At 49.1% G+C, this 16,993-nt stretch overlaps 1 protein-coding gene across 5 annotated transcripts; it reads right to left on the bottom strand.

Moving 5' to 3' along the window:
* Positions 1 to 1,437: 1,437 nt before the first annotated feature.
* C1QL2 (complement C1q like 2) lies at positions 1,438 to 15,203 on the bottom strand. 5 transcript variants are annotated; one of them, XM_084643563.1, is made up of 4 exons: positions 15,086 to 15,203; positions 6,273 to 6,693; positions 5,134 to 5,906; positions 1,438 to 2,097 (listed from the first exon to the last, which is right to left on the bottom strand). In XM_084643563.1, the coding sequence occupies exons 3-4, from the start codon at positions 5,785 to 5,787 to the stop codon at positions 1,918 to 1,920; spliced, it is 834 nt and encodes a 277-aa protein (XP_084499689.1). In that variant the 5' UTR covers positions 5,788 to 5,906; positions 6,273 to 6,693; positions 15,086 to 15,203; the 3' UTR covers positions 1,438 to 1,917. The 5 variants fall into 5 exon arrangements, with proteins under 5 accessions (XP_084499689.1, XP_084499690.1, XP_084499688.1 ...); XM_084643564.1 differs by lacking the exon at positions 15,086 to 15,203 and adding an exon at positions 11,736 to 11,882; XM_084643562.1 differs by lacking the exon at positions 15,086 to 15,203 and having other exon boundaries at positions 6,029 to 7,519.
* Positions 15,204 to 16,993: the final 1,790 nt, after the last annotated feature.

Below are 16,993 nucleotides of genomic sequence, written 5' to 3'. Positions count from 1 at the left end.
TGATCTAAAGCCCACGGAAGTCAGTGGAAAGATTGCCATTGACTTCAGCAGGGCTTGGATCCTCCTTATTTCAATGTATGCCTGAAATTTTGTGTGTACGTACAATGGTGGTTCTCTCAAGCAGAGGTACATGTATCCCTGGGGGTACATCAACGCATCGAGATATTTGCCTAGTTCTACTACAGGCTACATACAAAGCACTAGTGAAGTCAGTACAAACTAAGATTTCATACAGACAATTACTTATTTATACTGTTCTGCACACTATATCAGCTGTTCTCAAACTGTGGGCAAGTTCATTTTAATGGGGTAGCCAGGGCCAGTGTTAGGTTTGCTAGGGCCCAGGGCAGAAAGCTGAAGCTGAGTTTTTAAGTGCGGTGAAACTTGGGGCACACAAGACAAATCAAACTGTTCAAAGGGCTACAGTAGTCTGGAAAGGTTGAGAGCCACTGCTTTTCAAGATGTGCTAACTAATTATGCTAAACAATCTGTTCCACTTGCATTTTGTCGTGACGCTGGGAGTTCCTTTTCCCAGACCTGAGCTCGTCTCTCTCGCCAACAGAAGTTGGTCCAATAAAAGATATTACCTTACCCATCATGTATCTCTTTATAATATAAACACAATTCTTCCTTTAATGCTTTATTACTTGGGTCAATCATACTATAAATAGACAATTTCATGCAATCATTGATATAGAGTCTGATCCAAAGCATACTGAAGTCAATGGGAGCTTTTCCACTTACTTTAACGGGCTTTGGATTAGGCCCATAAACCATGTAAAATCTATTATGAATGGATTCCATTCCCTTAAGAATCATAGAATATCAGGGTTGGAAGGGACCTCAGGAGGTCATCTAGTCCAACCCCCTGCTCAAAGCAGGACCAATCCCCAATTTTTGCCTCAGATCCCTAAATGGCCCCCTCAAGGATTGGAAAAGGAGGCACACTGTATATGTCAGCAATGAATGTTGTCCTAGAGCTCCTATTGTCAAATGTAGAATCATAGAAGAGCAGGGTGGGAAGGGACCTCAGGAGTCATCTAGTCCAACCCCCTGCTCAAAGCAGGACCAATCCCCAATTTTTGCCCCAGATCCCTAAATAGCCCCCTCAAGGATTGAACTTACAACCCTGGGTTTAGCAGGCCAATGCTCAAACCACTGAGCTATCCGAAGATATAAAATTTGGATGACGATGTGTACTTTCTCCTTTTAAAACTACGCAAAAGATCAGCTCCCCCCCCCCTCGCACCCCCTCTATTAACACTAACTCAGACTGGAGTAGGGGCTCTCTTACTAATTTTCAATTCTGCTGCAGACGTGAAAGGTTAAAATGCTCACAACTGCCCCCACCACCTATCGCCCTTTGCAGCTTTGGAACAGACACACAGCGAGAAACCATTGTCTAAAAACATAATTTAATATGATTTTTTTGGTGGTGGTGGTTAGATTGTTTGCCAGACAGGAACAGAGACTTGACGTTCACTACATCATCATTCACGCGAGTATTGCATTGCATGGAAAAGGAAAGAAGAAAGTTACACTTGACCCCATACAAACAAACAAACGGCGTAGGAAGAACCAATGCATGTTATAATTCAGTCCCACTCTTCAGATCAATCAATCAATCAAGATGATAATAATAAAGCAAAATGTGCCAAGACTGAGCAGTTCTAACGTAGTGTGAGTGACAGGTTTACCCTGGAATCTTTTATACACTCATGGAACCCAGGTGCTGGTCAGTTTCAAGCAGCTGATCTCATTGTGTAACAAACACAAGGACAGAGATACACCAAGGGCTGGGGTGGGGGCTCGCTTGTTTTGTGTCCACCGATCAGATGTACAAATGGAGAAGGACGCGAAACTGACCCGTAGAGACAGTGGCGGGGGAGGTGGGTACAATGCAACCGGCCCCCCCTTTTAATCGGGGTATAAAAGAAAGCCAGAGAAAGTGCTGTACTTATTGTTGTTGCCGCCGTGTGCTTTGCCGCCGTCCAGCTTGACGTACACCTCGTCCCCCGACTCCAGGTGCAGCACCGCGCTGTTGCTGGCATAGTCGTAGTTCTGATCGGCGTCCTGCGCAATGGCACTGGCCCGCACCTGCGAACCAGCCAACGGGGGGGGGGAGGCTCAGGCGCTGCCCCCGCTCGCCCCCCACATCGCCCCCCTGCCCCCAAATCCTCCACACCTGCCTCTCTCCTTCCCCCTCTCGCTCGCACTCTTTCAAGCCCAGCTAACCCCTTCCCCTCTTTGCCCCTTTCCCTCTCTAGCCACCAACAGCCTTCTTACCTCTTTGTACCTATTTCCCCTCTAACCTACCTCCTTCCCCCACTTCGCCTCTTTAACCCACCGTCAGCCTTCGTCACCTTTTTTCCTCCTCCCCCTCTTTAAACCTCCCACCAGCCTCTCCTCATTTAAAACCCCATCTTCTCCTTTCCCTCCTTCACCCCCTTTAGCCCCCAACTACTCTGTCCCTCTTCATCTTCCCTTTCCTCCGGGGCCCTTCTCCTTGACACATATTTATTTCCTCCTCCTCTTCCACTTCCCAGACCACTTCCTCCTCCCCCCCCCCCCCACACACACACATACACTTTCACTCACTTCTGCACATTCAGCCCCCTCCCCACGGCAGGCACACCGAGAGCTCGCCTTGGCACAGCCTGCCTGCCAGACAGGCCATTCACTAGACAGAGTGCAGCTGGGAAAAGTTTCCTGCACGTCTCAGTCTCATTCCCCCTTGTTCCAGGTAGCGGAGTTTCTAAAGTGTACGGTAACTGTCCCCCGTAAGGTAACTTGTCACCTGGAGGATCCTGGAGAGTGGGGAGGGGCGGCCTTGCCCAGGCTGACACAGAGGAAAGTCAGGGCAGGAAAGAAAAGTCTGTTCTCAGAAGTGGAAAAATCACTACATTTAAGGAAGGGAGGGGGTAATGAAAAGGTCCGGTCCCCTGTACCCCAGATCCCAGGAGCCAATGTGGAAGGCTCTCTGAAACTGTCCTGGAGCCAGTGGGGTTCCAGGCAAAGAGGGAGGGACCCAGGGCAGGGAAAAGAGTCACACACACAAGAGGGAAGGATCCAGGAGAGAGGGAGTCCGAGAGCCAGGAGAGGCCACGAGATAGTGATGGGGCAATCTGTCAACATGCACTGAGCAGAGGTTCCCAAGCACACAGGCGGGGACAGAAATGCCGGGGCACAGGGAGCCAGGGACAGGATGGCAGTCTCACAGGTTTCTGCCCATATGGTGATGCCATCCCCTTAGGAGGATGTCGTGAGCACAGGGCACAGGATCAGGGCAGGGTATCCTGCACTGGGAGGGTGGGAGTAGGGTCCTGGGCACAGGGAGGCTGGCTGCCCTTGACAAAGTGGCACAGGAAAGGGGTATCCAACTCTCAGCACTTATAAAGATCACACTCAGGAGGGCATCGCGGGCACAATGGGGAGACAAGTAGCCCGGGAGTAAGGTGCCAGGGCACAAGAATGTTCCTAAGTGCTATAGGTACCCAGGTGGGGGGTGAGGATCCCAGGCCCAGTGGGTCAGGGTGCTGGTGTCCAGGGCTCAGGGTGAGGAGGGTCCCAGGAACGGGGGGATGAGGGTGCTGGTGTTCCAGCCACAGGAGGGTGACGGACCCTGGCACAGACTGAGGTTCCCAGACACAGCATATGACTGGGCCAGTGTCCCAGGCATGAGGTGAGAGTCCAGGGCTCAGGTGCTGAGAGTCCCAGGCACAGACGGGTCAGAGTCCTGGGAATAGGGGGTGTGAAGATGCCATTGTCACAGGCATGGGGTGAGGGCCACGGGAACAGGGGTGAGGTTAGAGTCCCAACACAGGGAGTGAAGGGCCTGGGCACAGGGGAGGAGGGTCCCAGCACAGGGGGAAGGGGAGGATCCTGGGCATACAAGGGTGCTGGTATCCCAGGCACATGGGGTGAGGAGCATGGGGGAGGTGAGGAGCATGCGGGGAGGGTCCCAGCCCAACCCAAGGCAGAGGATCCCAGGCACAGGGCTGAGAGTCCTGGGTATGGATGGGTAGGGGACGGCGTGGGGAAAGGTGAGGGTACCAGGAGCATGGGGTTGCGGTGTCCTGGGCTCAGAGGGTGAGGGGCACAAGGGAGTGAGGGTCCAGAGCATGAGGTGGGGGGAATAAGGGTCCCAGCTCAGGGCTGAGGGTCCTGGTAAATGCTGGGGGTCCCAGCCCATGGCGGTGGCGGGGGGAGGTGGTTCCAGTAAAGGCGGAGGGGGGAGGGATGAGGGTCCCAGAGTGGCGTGGGGGGAAGGGTCACGGGCACATGGGGTACGGGTGTCCTGGGCCTAGAGGACAATGGGCACTGGAGTGAGGACATAGGTGCTGGCACTAGGGTGCTGCCGCACTCCCTGGCTTAAGGTAGTTTCCCTCAGATACAGGGTTTTTCCAGTTTGAATCAGGAGGGTCCCTGTAAAGACAGAAGGTCCCAGGCAGGGGACAGGGCTGAAGGTCCCAGCTCGGGGTGATGGAAGGGTGGGTCCCGATCCAGGGCAGTGGAAGGAGGGATCCCGAGGGTCCCAGGCCGTGGAAGGGGCGTCCTGGCCCGGGACAGTGCAAGGGGGGCCCCGCCGGGTCGCGAGGGCCCCAGGGCAGTGGAAGGGGGGTCCCGGTTGGGGAGCGGTAGAAGGGGGGATCCCGGCCCGGGGCGGTGGAAGGAGGGATCTCGAGGGGCCCGGGGCAGTGGAAGGGGGGTCCCGGCTCGGGGTGGTGGAAGGGGGGATCCCGAGAGGCCCGGGGCGGTGGAAGGGGGGGTCCCGGCCCGGGGAGGTAGAAGGAGGGATCCCGAGGGGCCCGGGTGATGGAAGGGGAGGTCCCGGCCCCGGGCGGTGAAAGGGGAGTCCCGGCTCTGGGCGCTGGAAGGAGGGATCCCGAGGGGCCCGAGGCAGTGGAAGGGGGTCCCGGCTCGGGGTGCTGGAAGGGGGATCCCCAGGGGCCCGGGCGATGGAAGGGGGGGTCCCGGCCCGGGGCGGTGAAAGGGGGGTCCCGGCTCTGGGTGCTGGAAGGAGGGATCCCGAGGGCCCCGGGGCAGTGGAAGAGGGGTCCCCAGGGGCCCGGGTGATGGAAGGGGGGTCCCGGCCCGGGCTGGGGGGGATCCGGGCCAGCCCCCAGGACCCACCTGGCCGTTCTTGCAGAGATCCGCCCACATGCTGGTGCCGTCCCCGCCGCGCATGAGGATGTGGTAGGTGAAGAAGTAGATGCCCCGCACCTGGCAGCTGAACTTGCCCGTGGCCGGCTCGTAGTGGTTGCCCAGGTTGGTCACCACGTCGTCGAACTTGAGCACCTCGTAGCCCTCGTGGGGGCTCTTCAGCCCCACGTAGAAGGCGATCCGGGGGCCGCTGAAGGCCGCGCTCAGCGCCCCGCTCACCTCCCCGGCGGCGCCCGCCCCGGGGCCGCCGCCCGCTGCAGCCCCGGGGGCGCCGGCCCCGGCCACCGCCAGCCCCGGCAGCCCCGGCTTGCCCGAGTCTCCCCGCTCTCCGGGCGGCCCTCTGGGACCGGGGGGCCCCGGCTCCCCTGGCGGGCCCCGGGGCCCCGGCTTGCCCGGCCGGCCGGGCTCCCCCTTGGGTCCCGGGAGGAAGGGCGGCGGGGGGTTGGCGCTCAGGTCCTGCAGCGCCTCCACGGCGGCCGCGCTGCTGGGGCCGCCGGCCCGGGCGCTGGCGCTGCTATAGGGGTCGCAGATCATGCGGCAGGTGCCCATCATCTCGTAGTGCGCCGCGCTCTCGGGGGCCGCCTGCAGCAGCAGCGGGACGGCGATGAGCAGCGCGAGTCCCATGGCGAGGGCCAGCCCGGCCGCGGCCAGCAGCCGCTTCCTCCGGTGCCAGAGCCGGGCAGCGAGCGCGACCAGCTCCTCCCTGCTGGGCGAGGTAATGGTGACTCAGTGGCGAAGCCTCCCTGCGGGGAGGGCAGAGAAGCGGATCAGCCCCCGGCCTGGGGCAAAGCGGCTGCGCCCCCCGCCCCTCCTACCCCGCCGCCCGCCCCCGGCTCCCCGCTAGCGGGGCCCCACTCAGCCTCACTCGGGCTCCGCTTCCCCAGGCTGCCACCGCGACTCTTGGCATCGCCCGGCCGGAGCCTGCTGCGGGGCACCTGCCAGCCCGCCCCGGGCTCTCCCGCTGGACGGGGCCACCCAGCCTTGCACCGGGCAGGCGCGGGGGGGGTCACTAGCTCCCACCCCCCTCCCTCCTATGCCCCCGACAGCAGCCTCCCTCCCCGGGGATCCCCCCTCCCAGCGGGCAGTGCCAGGCGCCAGCTGTAACTCACGAGCGAGCGGAGCGGCGGAGCAGCTCCCAGGGCACAGGCGAACAGGTCGGGTAACTTTCCCCCAAGTGCTCAGCTCAGCCCGGCCGGGAACAAGGGCCCCCGGGCCCGCTCAGCGGGCAGCCACCATCGCCACGAGCCCACCCCACGCTGGTCTGCACCAGGAGGTTTTATCCGCTCCGGCGCGGTCCCCAGGAAGGGACGGGGAGAGGCTTTTCAAGCCGGCGACTCCATCCTCCCTGCAGAATGAGCAGCGGGCGACGATCCACAGCGGGGATGGGAAGCCACCTTACACAAGAAGCCTGCCCGCTGCGTGGTGATGCTCACACCTGCTTGCTGAGCCCATAATGTCCCGGCCAAGGTGACTTGCGCTCAGTGTTTGCTACGCTGTGATTTCTCTCCCCGCCGAGACAGAGTTGAGCTGCTGAGTTCAGAATGAAGACTGAAATCAATTAGACTCTCTAGTGGTGAAGTCGGGCTCCCCTTAGACTAAATCCTGTGTTTGCTTGGATATGAACTGGATCACTGAATAGGGCTTTTTCCGTCATTAACTTAAATTACAATCTTATATTCAATACCTTTATGCATCCCAGTGATCTCTTTCCTTGGTTCTTTCCTTTGCGGCTATTCACCAGGATTTTAGAGTTTTCTATAAATGTTTTCCCCAGATCTTTCTAATGTTTTGTTAGCCATTCTCCCCCACATCACAGCCCTAGATGCTCCTCACTACCAGAATTAAGTATCTGGAACTCAATATATTCAGCAGCTAATAAAATATGATAAGTTTGGTATGACAAAGTGTTCAAACTGCCTGCTGAATGCCGATTCAAAACTGTTGACATTCATGGGAGATAAAACACTATTTCCATTCACAAAATATCAAAGACAATGGTACTGATTATTTTCTACTTAATAGAGCTACTAGAAACTGATGGGCTATTACATTAACTATTCTCATTCCCCACAACTTCTAGGCACCTGGTTCTGTTCTCACACAGATTTTGTCTTCCAGAGTTACTTCTTTTTTTACACCATGTGAGATCAGAAACAGCCCTAATATGTATATTTGATTTTGCCCAGCAGGAAAACAAAAAAATATAAAACTCAAACACTGGCCTTGATTCTGACCTTATTTACACTGGTGTAAAACAGGTGTAACTCCAGTCAATGGATTTACAATGATGGGGGATCAGAATCAGGTGTAACATTATTTATATATTTCCTTTGAGAGATGAAGGACCAGAACTCCAGCTAGGCTCAATCAGCACTGACTTCAAGGGAGGTATGTCAATTTACATCCTCTGAGGATCTTGCCCATAATTTGAATTGATGAAATTTTCAAATATATTCCAATATTTTTTAAATTTCAACTAAACACATAATTATAACCACAGAACAAAAGATATTAAGTCATGGCTGTAACTGCATTCTACCCCATTCATTTGTCAAACTTGAAAAACAAACCACTTGGTTTTATAAAGAGTTGCTATAAAAAAGGCAATATTAATGGATCCACCAAGACAATGCTCCTGTCCAGAAGATGAGACTAAAGACCTGTTCACATTAAAGGAAATTCACTATAGTAATTACACTGGAGTGAACAGCTGTTGGATGCACTGTACAGGTCAGTGCAGTGGCTCTCAACCTTTCCAGACTTCTGTATCCCTTTCAGGAGTCTGATTTCTCTTGCGTACCAAGTCTCACCTCTTTTAAAAACTACTTGCTTACAAAATCAGATATAAAAATACAAAACTGTCACAGCACACTATTGCTGAAAAATTGCTTACTTTCTCATTTTTACCATATAATTATAAAATAAATCAGTTGGAATATAACTATTGTACTTACATTTCCGAGTATAGTATATTGCACAGTATAAACAAGTCATTGTAGGAAATTTTAGTTTGTACTGACTTTGCTAGTGCTTTTTATGTGGCCTGTGTTAAAACTAAGCAAATACCTAGATGTGTTGATGTGCCCCCTGGAAGACCTCTGTGTATCCCCAGGGCTATGCATGCATCTGGTTGAGAACCACTGGATCAATGCAAAGTGGAGTTCACTGAGCTTAATTCAGCAACAATGCATTTACATTAAGGGTTTGCCCCAGTGTAATTATACTGATGTAGCTACCCCCATATCAATTTCCTTAAGGGTCTAAAAGGTGACAGAAGTGCCCAGTGAAGAAACAAATGACACAGAGATGATTTTATGGTAAATATGGTAGTAATTTCCCAAATTACGATTTCAATGCAGAAAGGCATTAGGGAAGATGCCTAAATTGACTCAATGCCTATCACCTGGGTCATCCCCCTTTCTACAAATTGCCATTATTTCCTTTTGCTTTTCTGACTGAATGACAGTGTTGTCCAGAGAGCTCTTGCATCATTAAAAGTCTATGGGGCTCTTGCCTCTGGGCAATAAGTTATGATGCTATCCACGTATCTAATGTGAGTCTGTTGGGCACCCATCCCGCAGCTGGAAGAGAAAGTAAGGGGGTTGTTTTATTGTTACATAGATTTCCTAAGGGCTAGATTTCAGCCTGTCCCAATTTCTTGGTGCTGAAAAAAATCAATTTACTTTGGTTTCAGCACTGTTAAGGGCAGACTCTTTTGTTCTGAAAGAATAGTAAAACTTGTAGGTCAAAGGAAGCGAGTCATTTAGGGCTTAAAGTCAATAGTCCTTAGGCATCATGTGCAAATGATGGCATGTACACTTATTACAGTTGCCCCCAAAAGAACTCAGAGTCCTTCTAGGAGCTTTTATTGCAATTTAAAGAGAGGGGGAATTAAGACCTTTCAAACTGGAATGCATATGCTTATGGCCCAGATTCTTATCCCCATTACACCAGTAGGAATCGTGAATAAACCTAGTGTCTTCACTGGAGTTACTCTGGATTTATAGTGCTATATCTGAGATCAGTATCGGGGCCCTTGCCCTCAGAGTATCCCCTTATCTCTCCACATCTCAGTATGTAAAGCTGCCAGGGATATAGGTTTAACAGAAAACCTGTAAAAAAAATTGTACAGATAATTAAAGAGGGACACAAAATTACAGGAACCAGGTCCATTATCTAGGAATGTCCAGAAAAACATTTTAGGAAAGGAGATCACCAAGTTCATCTAGGTTCCTTTCCCCTCCTTTGAGTTAATAGTTGTATCCCACAATATTATTTTAGCTCCACATACTCATCTGAAGCCTGGTAAAATCTATTTCCAATAGTTGTTCCCATTGCTGTCCCAGTAGTTTTATCCAAATATTAAGTAACTAAATACATTCTGCTTAAATTGCTTTGCTGATCAGCCCTTCCTAAGCTTCAGTTAATTTCTCTTTTGTTTTGGTATTTGTCACTAGCTCAGATCCCCTTGTATATATGAATCCCCTGTATTCCCTTCAGCGTTGTGTATACCTCACTAAAATGGCCCTTTAATCTCCTGTTTTCCAAACACTGCCGCTACACAGTAACTTTTCGAATCCTTCTTGAATAATTAAGTTCCTGTATCATTTGGGCTGTCCTCTCTATTTGCATCCTATCATTTTTATAATAAGGTGACTGGGACTGTGAACAATATTCCAAATGTGGCCTCACTTAGTCCCTTATACAATGCTAGGATAATTTTCTATGACAAGGGATCAATTATTTCCACAAGTCAACAAGGACAGAACAAGTAGGAACAGGCTTACAGCTGTAGCAGGGAAAAAGCTAGGTGAACTCTTAGCAAAATGTTTATAAAGGACAGTTAAGCAATCAAAGAAGCAGACAAGACGGGTGGCAGACATGCCAATAGTTAGATTAGACACGCTTCTGCCAGGGATTTTTAATTAATAGTTTCATTCTTCTTCTATGATGCACGGAGATGGGCTAAATTACCCACCAGAAGTTCCTTCCAAACCAAATTGTTCTAAGATCAGCATAGTATCAGTTTAAGGTCTGATATATTTAACCCAGGGGGGTTAAATCCTGCACTTTATGGGATGTGGCCTGGATGATTTAATACATCTTTTGCATGTAACTACCACTGTGATCCTGTCAGATTCTGCCATGGGTAAATTAAGTAGTAGCTTATTCTGGGAGTAGCCCCATTGCAGCCAATGAGACCAATCATGGAGTAAGATACTACTTATTGTCAATAAAGGTGGCAGACTCTGGCCTGATACATTTACATATGCCAGTGATTTGTTTGCTTTTCTTTCCTTTACTGCAATAGAGAAACGTTTTGGACAATATTTACCCACTAATCTTCCTAGCGCTTCATTTGCCCCTCACCCCCATTCCAGCCCTAGATCCTTCTCGCTACTAGAATTAACTATCTGGAACTCAATATATTCAGCAGCTAGTAAAATGATACATTTAGTCCCTATCTTAAAGTGTTCAAATTTCTTGGTGAATGCTGATTCAAATCTGTTAATGTGCCATTCACCAAGTATAAAAGACAACGGCTCTGATTATTTTTGCTTAATTAAGGTACCAGAAACAGTTGGGCTATTACAGTTAATTAACTCATTACTGACAAATCCTATGCATCTAGTTCTGATCTCATTCACACAGGTTTACTGACACCGCTGGCTTAATAGAGTCATTTCCAATTTACACCACTATGTAAACCCAACAGGGACATGTGGCTTTGCACAGTAGGAAAGGCACAGGTTTTCATTAAACAGTACAAACAGCCTCATGATTCACATCTTACTGTCTGCAGGGGAGACCTGGAATAATTGGGGTGGTACTGGCTTAAAGTCAGTGTGTGAGGTCAGAATCAGGCCCACTGTTTTTAAACATAATTTCTATTACAGATCTAATTTGAAATGAAAATATTTTCACATATATTCCAAACATCTGAGTTATTATAGTTACAATTGCACATATTATTGTATTTACAAACACATGTTAGCTACCACAACTATTCTCTACCACATTCATTTGCCGTATTTAAAAGACAAAAGGCCAGAGCGCCTTAAAGGGATCCCTCCCCCTGTAGGGTGTGTTTGGAGAGTTAAAGGTACAGAAGGGAGCCATGCCTGGTGCTGCATGTCTTGATGAGGGCAGTGGGCATAACATAGTCATAACCTTTAGGAGCTCCATTGACTTCAGTTGGAGAAGGCTGGACTTACAGTGAAAAGGTGTATTAGAAGACAGGTGAAATGATTTATCATCACAGAGACAGCAGCTATTCAGAAAAGCGAAACAAACTCAGCCTACAGTCTATTAAACCAATGAGAGTTTTGCCATTGCCTTTAATCAGAGCAGGCTCGGACCCTTTCATGTTACTTCATCAGTGTCTATAATGTATATCAATGTACACAAAACTCTAAAGAGAACAGATACTACAAAAATTGTTAAAGCTTGTGCCAAATGAAATAACCACAGGGCATGAAATACAGCTTAAGAGCAGTCAGGCCCTAAAGGAATGTAGATAGAATTTCTTTACATAGACACTAGTTGTTAATAATTGATCCAAAATATTTCACCTGGGAAAAAGAACAGTTCAGCTACCGACGCTGCCCCAGATCCTCAGCTGCTGCGGGTGAAACACGCTCTGAACGACTCAGCTCTCACAGGCACAGCTCGGGGTAAGCGGAGAGTGTGCAAACGTGGCTTTAAGTCACTTCTTTGGTCCTCTGAGCCTAGGGGTGTCCTGGCATTGGCTGGATCCCTGGCATAAATTTACTCTGGATGCCCACAGAGCCACAGGATTGGAAGGGATCCCTGGCCATGCCTCCTAAACTGGTAACTGGGGGGAAATGAAGGAGCTGCTATAGCGGCTCTATGCTTCCTGGGGAATTCTCATATGCAAAAGGAATCTTCAGTGCCCAGTTTCAGTGCTTTAGTGCCACTAGAGTGGTACACAGTTGCCTTAATAGAGGGCAGGATCTGGGCCAGGATCGCTGTGGCAACCTCTGAGAGCAGGTTTGGTGCTTAAATGGTAAATTAAAGCAAGACACAGGACAAAATTCTGCAGTTGTTAAAAGGCAAGACTGAAGAATTTGGGCCACAGTTAGGGTCCTCTTTCCCAATTCAATGCTCCAACGTCTGCATTTATAAACCATTGGAGGGGAACCAGGTTAGCGCTATATTTTTCTTGTTCAATTTGCTTATTTAAACAACCACCCCTTTTCTAATGTGTCTGCTCTGCAATGCTTATATGATTGAATAACTGTTTTTCTAACTGGGGAAGGGAGAGTTTGCTACAAAAATGGTCCAAGTTAATGCAACTGCATTTATGGAAAAGATAACAGTGATTTCAAATGAATGAGTAACCATCTAAAAGTCTGAGCTCACTTTCAGTATAAGACAAAAACCCTAGCTACTAAATTACATAGCACAATAGTTGGTTTTGAGCTAAAGGAATTTTCAGGCATGGAGATAAAGTAGGCCTCACCTATAACCATCAGAATAAACTAGATATATATTTGGCCATAGTGTGGTTGGCATTGTGTATATGTGTGTGCTAGAAAACCCATGACAGAAACTGGAAATTGGCGACCTTTCTTCCAACCCCTCTGAAATGTCCTTGAGAACCCATTTCTCAGGATCATCAGAAAGCAGTCCTGGGATGTGGTTTTGGGGTCAAGACACATAACCAGTGTATTTATTCACATTCCCCCTCCCCTCCCCCTGGGTTTAATCAAACTCCTACTCACAATTCCTCGGCAGATTCTTTCTGCTATGCATAGGGATACGTTGCCGCAGGGGGATGCAGTGCATGAATGGCTGGTTTTAGCCAGAATTCAAGCATACATAATAACTCTTTCTGTAGTGTGTATCCGCTTCCATCTGGGAGTCCTCTACACCTGTGTTCATGTGCCAACCAGAATTTGTCCTCTTGAATCTCGCAAAGTTACTTTTAAAAAAAAAATCAAATCTGCAGGGGTGACAGATGGCTGTATCTGGACCTCTGATGTACTATTTTCTGTTACATTGCTGAACTTTACCTAACTTTTATGTGAATAAATGTTTTCCTTATTATCATTAACCATACAGCTCCACAGTTGTGCATGGTACTTGACAAATAAAAGACTTGGCCCTGTCCCAGAGAGATAGCGTTCTGGAAAAAAACAGTTCACCAGAGTGTGGGGTGCTGAGAAACCTGTCTATACATAACCCAAGACAGATGTTTATTGGGTGGAACAGAAGCAGCAGTACCTTTATATCAGAGCCTTGCAACCCGATGGAACCCAACGGGACCTGACTACAAGTGTCCAGTTAGGGTCAGATATGAAAAGGCCTCAACTCACTCGACTCAACTCAGACAGGCGGCAGGCATGGGGCCCTGGACGCGATGGCAGGGCTGGGATTATTTCCATGGGCTGGTGGCAGAAGTGCCACCCAGTGAGGGAGCGCTGAGCTTACACCAGCTGTTTCCCACCTTGAGACACGCACAAGATGCGGCCAGATGGGATCCTACTCCAGACATTCCCTGCCCATGCCCTATCTTGTGCTCCGAGTAGGGAGTACTTCATGGTGCTCTGCAAAAGGTGCCCTCACTGCAGCACTTCAGGAAATCAAAGAAGAAGATGATTGGGGGGCTCTGCATTTGGGTACTGACCCTGGGCCGGGGCTCCCACCCACCCTCTGCCCACACCCAGGGTCTGGTGGAAGGTGGCAGCGAACGGGAGGAGGAGGATGGCTGCCCCGTCCCTGCACAACAATGGAGCTGTCCTGACACCTGATTGCCCCAGCTATGCACTGGAATTCCAGGGGGCTGTGGCCCTGCTGGGGTGGCTGCGGGGTCGGGAGAGGGTGCGGGCAGGTTTGTGACTGGCAGAAGCACATAGGTCTGTTTGCAATGCCCCCTAGTGCTTCACAGGCCCCAGCTCCTGACACTCCTTGTAATCCAACAAGACGCAACTACAAGTGTCAGGGTCAGTCGGGTATGAAAACGGCCCAAAAGTTGGGCTCAGGTCAGGTTCAGGGCAGCTGTGGTCTAGTTGGGTTCAGGCTGGGCTTTAAAATTAGGGACGAGCAGGCCTCTGCTCTGTAGGCAAGCTTCACCAAAAGACTGCCAGAACAGATGCCCGTATCAGTAAAAATAACTTCCAATCCCTATTAATAAAGGATGGGTAAGTGCATGGTAATATTCTCCTGGGCCACATGTTCATCTCCCTGGGCCCCGTTTCAAGGCTTTAGCCAAAGGTTGGGTCAGGTGACCATGCATCACCTAACAGTGCCCCAGAGACGTGGCAGAGGAAGCCAGTCAAGACAGAGAAAGGAGACTCTGAGTCAGGGGAACGAGCCAGGAGGGGCCTCTCTGCACCAGCCAGGTAGGGAGCAGGAGCAGAAGCCTCAGCTTGGAAAGGTGTTCAGGAAAGGTCAGGCAGGAAGCCTGGTTTTGAGTGGGCTGTAAAGGATCGCGAAAGCCCATTTGGAAAGAACAGATCACCTGGGAGAAGAGGGCTGGAAGACTTGTATGGAGTTGAGCTGAACTGTTCATTTTTTTATGTTCCAGTAAACAGCCCCATCAAAGGGGAATCTTAATTACAACATATGGAATAGGTGTACTTTATAGTACTGACACAGGGGAAACTGAGGCACAGAGTCACATTAAGCCAATCCTAGCACAGGCACATTGAATATAATCAGATGGTCCAGATAACATGCACTCCCCTGTCCTCACCCGGCTATCCAGGGAATTATCTAACAAACTTATTGGATCACTGCCAATTATTTTTGAAAAATCATGGCTTGCCAGGGAGAGAAATGGATGGAAGCTTTAAACTGATAGAAAAAATGCAGGTTCCAGTGAAAAGCGGAAAAAGACACGCGTGTAGTAGCCACCTCTTGTTGCATGCATGTAATGCTAGTCAAGAGACAAACATACCTCTGTGTTCACAGATCACAGGAGAGAGAGCTCCTTCTTCAATCTGCCCTAAGGGCCTTGTTCAATAGATGACCCCTGATTTTAATCCCCTTAGCTTGCACCTCATCGCATGATGGACCTGTGATTGATTAATCCATAATTTGTTACTTATTTATTAAATTATTGTTTATTTAATAAATAATTAACACATTGTTAATCTTCCAAAAATAGATAGCCACAGATGAGAAGCTAAACAATATAAAACTATATTAAAAGCATGACAAAGACCTTCACTTAGTAACTCCGTAAACTTTCTCTCATAACCCGCCCCCTCCCTTCCCATTCCTTGTCACTGCATCTTGTTCAAAATGCAGAATATAAGCTCTTCAGGGAATGTAAACGTTTTTTTTAAATCTCTTCTGTACAGCACCTAACCCACTTTTGGAAGTGGTATAAACATAAAAATTGCAATTTAGACCCCAAAACTATAATGAGCATTTGATGGGCAGCCCTCTGCACCTGCTTTTAGCCCTATGGACTTCTGTTGTAGGAGCATGTCTATGGGGTGGTACAAGGGGGTAGAACTAAGGAAGGAAGTGAAGGAAAGGAAAGTTTAGGCTAAATAATATCAGGGAAAACTTCCTGGCAGTGAGATTTTTCAGGCTGGGGGATGGAATCTCAAGGGAAACAGTGGAAGCCCCATTGCTTTGGAGATTTAAACTATGCTGAGCAAAGCGCTAGAGAGTTTACTGCAGGGATCAGTCCCACCCTGGCATGAAGATAGACCTAACAAGTCTTTTCTATTTCTTTCTTCTAGGAGTCTTATAAGCAAGATTGATACTGACAGCAGCCAGGTGGCGTGTCTGTGACTCAGCCTTCACCTCACCGCTTACAGTGTAAAGGTAGTGAGCAGCAGAGTCAGGGGATGAAAAAGTGAAAGGAAGATGAGAGGCAGGTCAGTGTTCCCCTCCAGCAATCCCTTTCCAGATGCATAGAGCCAGTTGCAGAGCACAGGAATAAGGGGCTGGTAAAGACAACAAACATAAGGAATGGCTGGTCACTTCACTCTGTGTGCAGCAGAGTAGCAACGCTTCACCCATGCTTTAAATACTATTCTGTTGAGACCAGCATTTTGGAAGTTTGGAAGTAATTACTGATGTAAGACATGGCCCAGGTGAGCTAACCTTCAAAGGCTGCCTGTCAGAGCAGAGAATGGCCATCGCTGGAGGTAGCACTGAGTGCTGCTCATATCATTCAATATATTCAGTGTGAGGAGCTGAGGTTGAAGAAATAACTGGTAACACAAGTGGGGTTTGCAAACTAGGGGAAAACAGCCAAACAATGGGGTTTGATCCTGTTATCCAAGTGTGGGCCTGATCCAAAGCTCACTGAAAACAACAGAAGTCTTTCCACTGACTTCAATGGACTTTGGATCCGGCCCCATCAGATTTGCAGTGATCCGGAAGATGAGTACAGGAAATGTAACATTTCAAACCCGGAGACGTACACGTTAAACCAGCGGTTTTCAGTCTTGTTTCATTTGTGGACTCCTAAAAAATTTCAAATGGAGGTGCGGACCCCTTTGGAAATCTTAGACATAGCCTGCAGGCTCCCAGGGATCCGCAGACCACATTAAACAGGAGGATTCTGAAAAGGTGGCTGGTAAGAATAGAGGTTGGCCTTGAAATTTGCAAACAGATAATTCTGAAATAATCTGGAAGCCAAAATTAATTGAGAATTTGAGCTTGATTCCTCACTGCTTTATTTCAGCTTTACACCAGTGTGATTCCATTGAAATCAATGGAGTGGCACTGGTGTAAAACTGCAGCAGACGTGGTGAACTAGACCCTCCTATTTAAAACAATGGTTAAAAATTGCAACATTATTTATATCCTTAAAAATACCCAATCTGCCTCCCTCGTTACTCAT

This window comes from Lepidochelys olivacea, assembly GCF_965140295.1.
Source record: "Lepidochelys olivacea isolate rLepOli2 genome assembly, chromosome: 11".
Lineage (NCBI taxonomy): Eukaryota > Metazoa > Chordata > Testudines > Cheloniidae > Lepidochelys > Lepidochelys olivacea.
This window is presented reverse-complemented; position numbering and strand designations above follow the sequence as displayed.

Coding starts and splice junctions, on each gene's coding strand:
- C1QL2 (XM_084643563.1), bottom strand. CDS start 5,787: ATGGGACTCGCGCTGCTCATCGCCGTCCCGCTGCTGCTGCAGGCGGCC. Junction 2,098..5,133: donor ATCTCTGCAAGAACGGCCAG/GTGGGTCCTGGG, acceptor GCTGGTTCGCAG/GTGCGGGCCAGTGCCATTGC.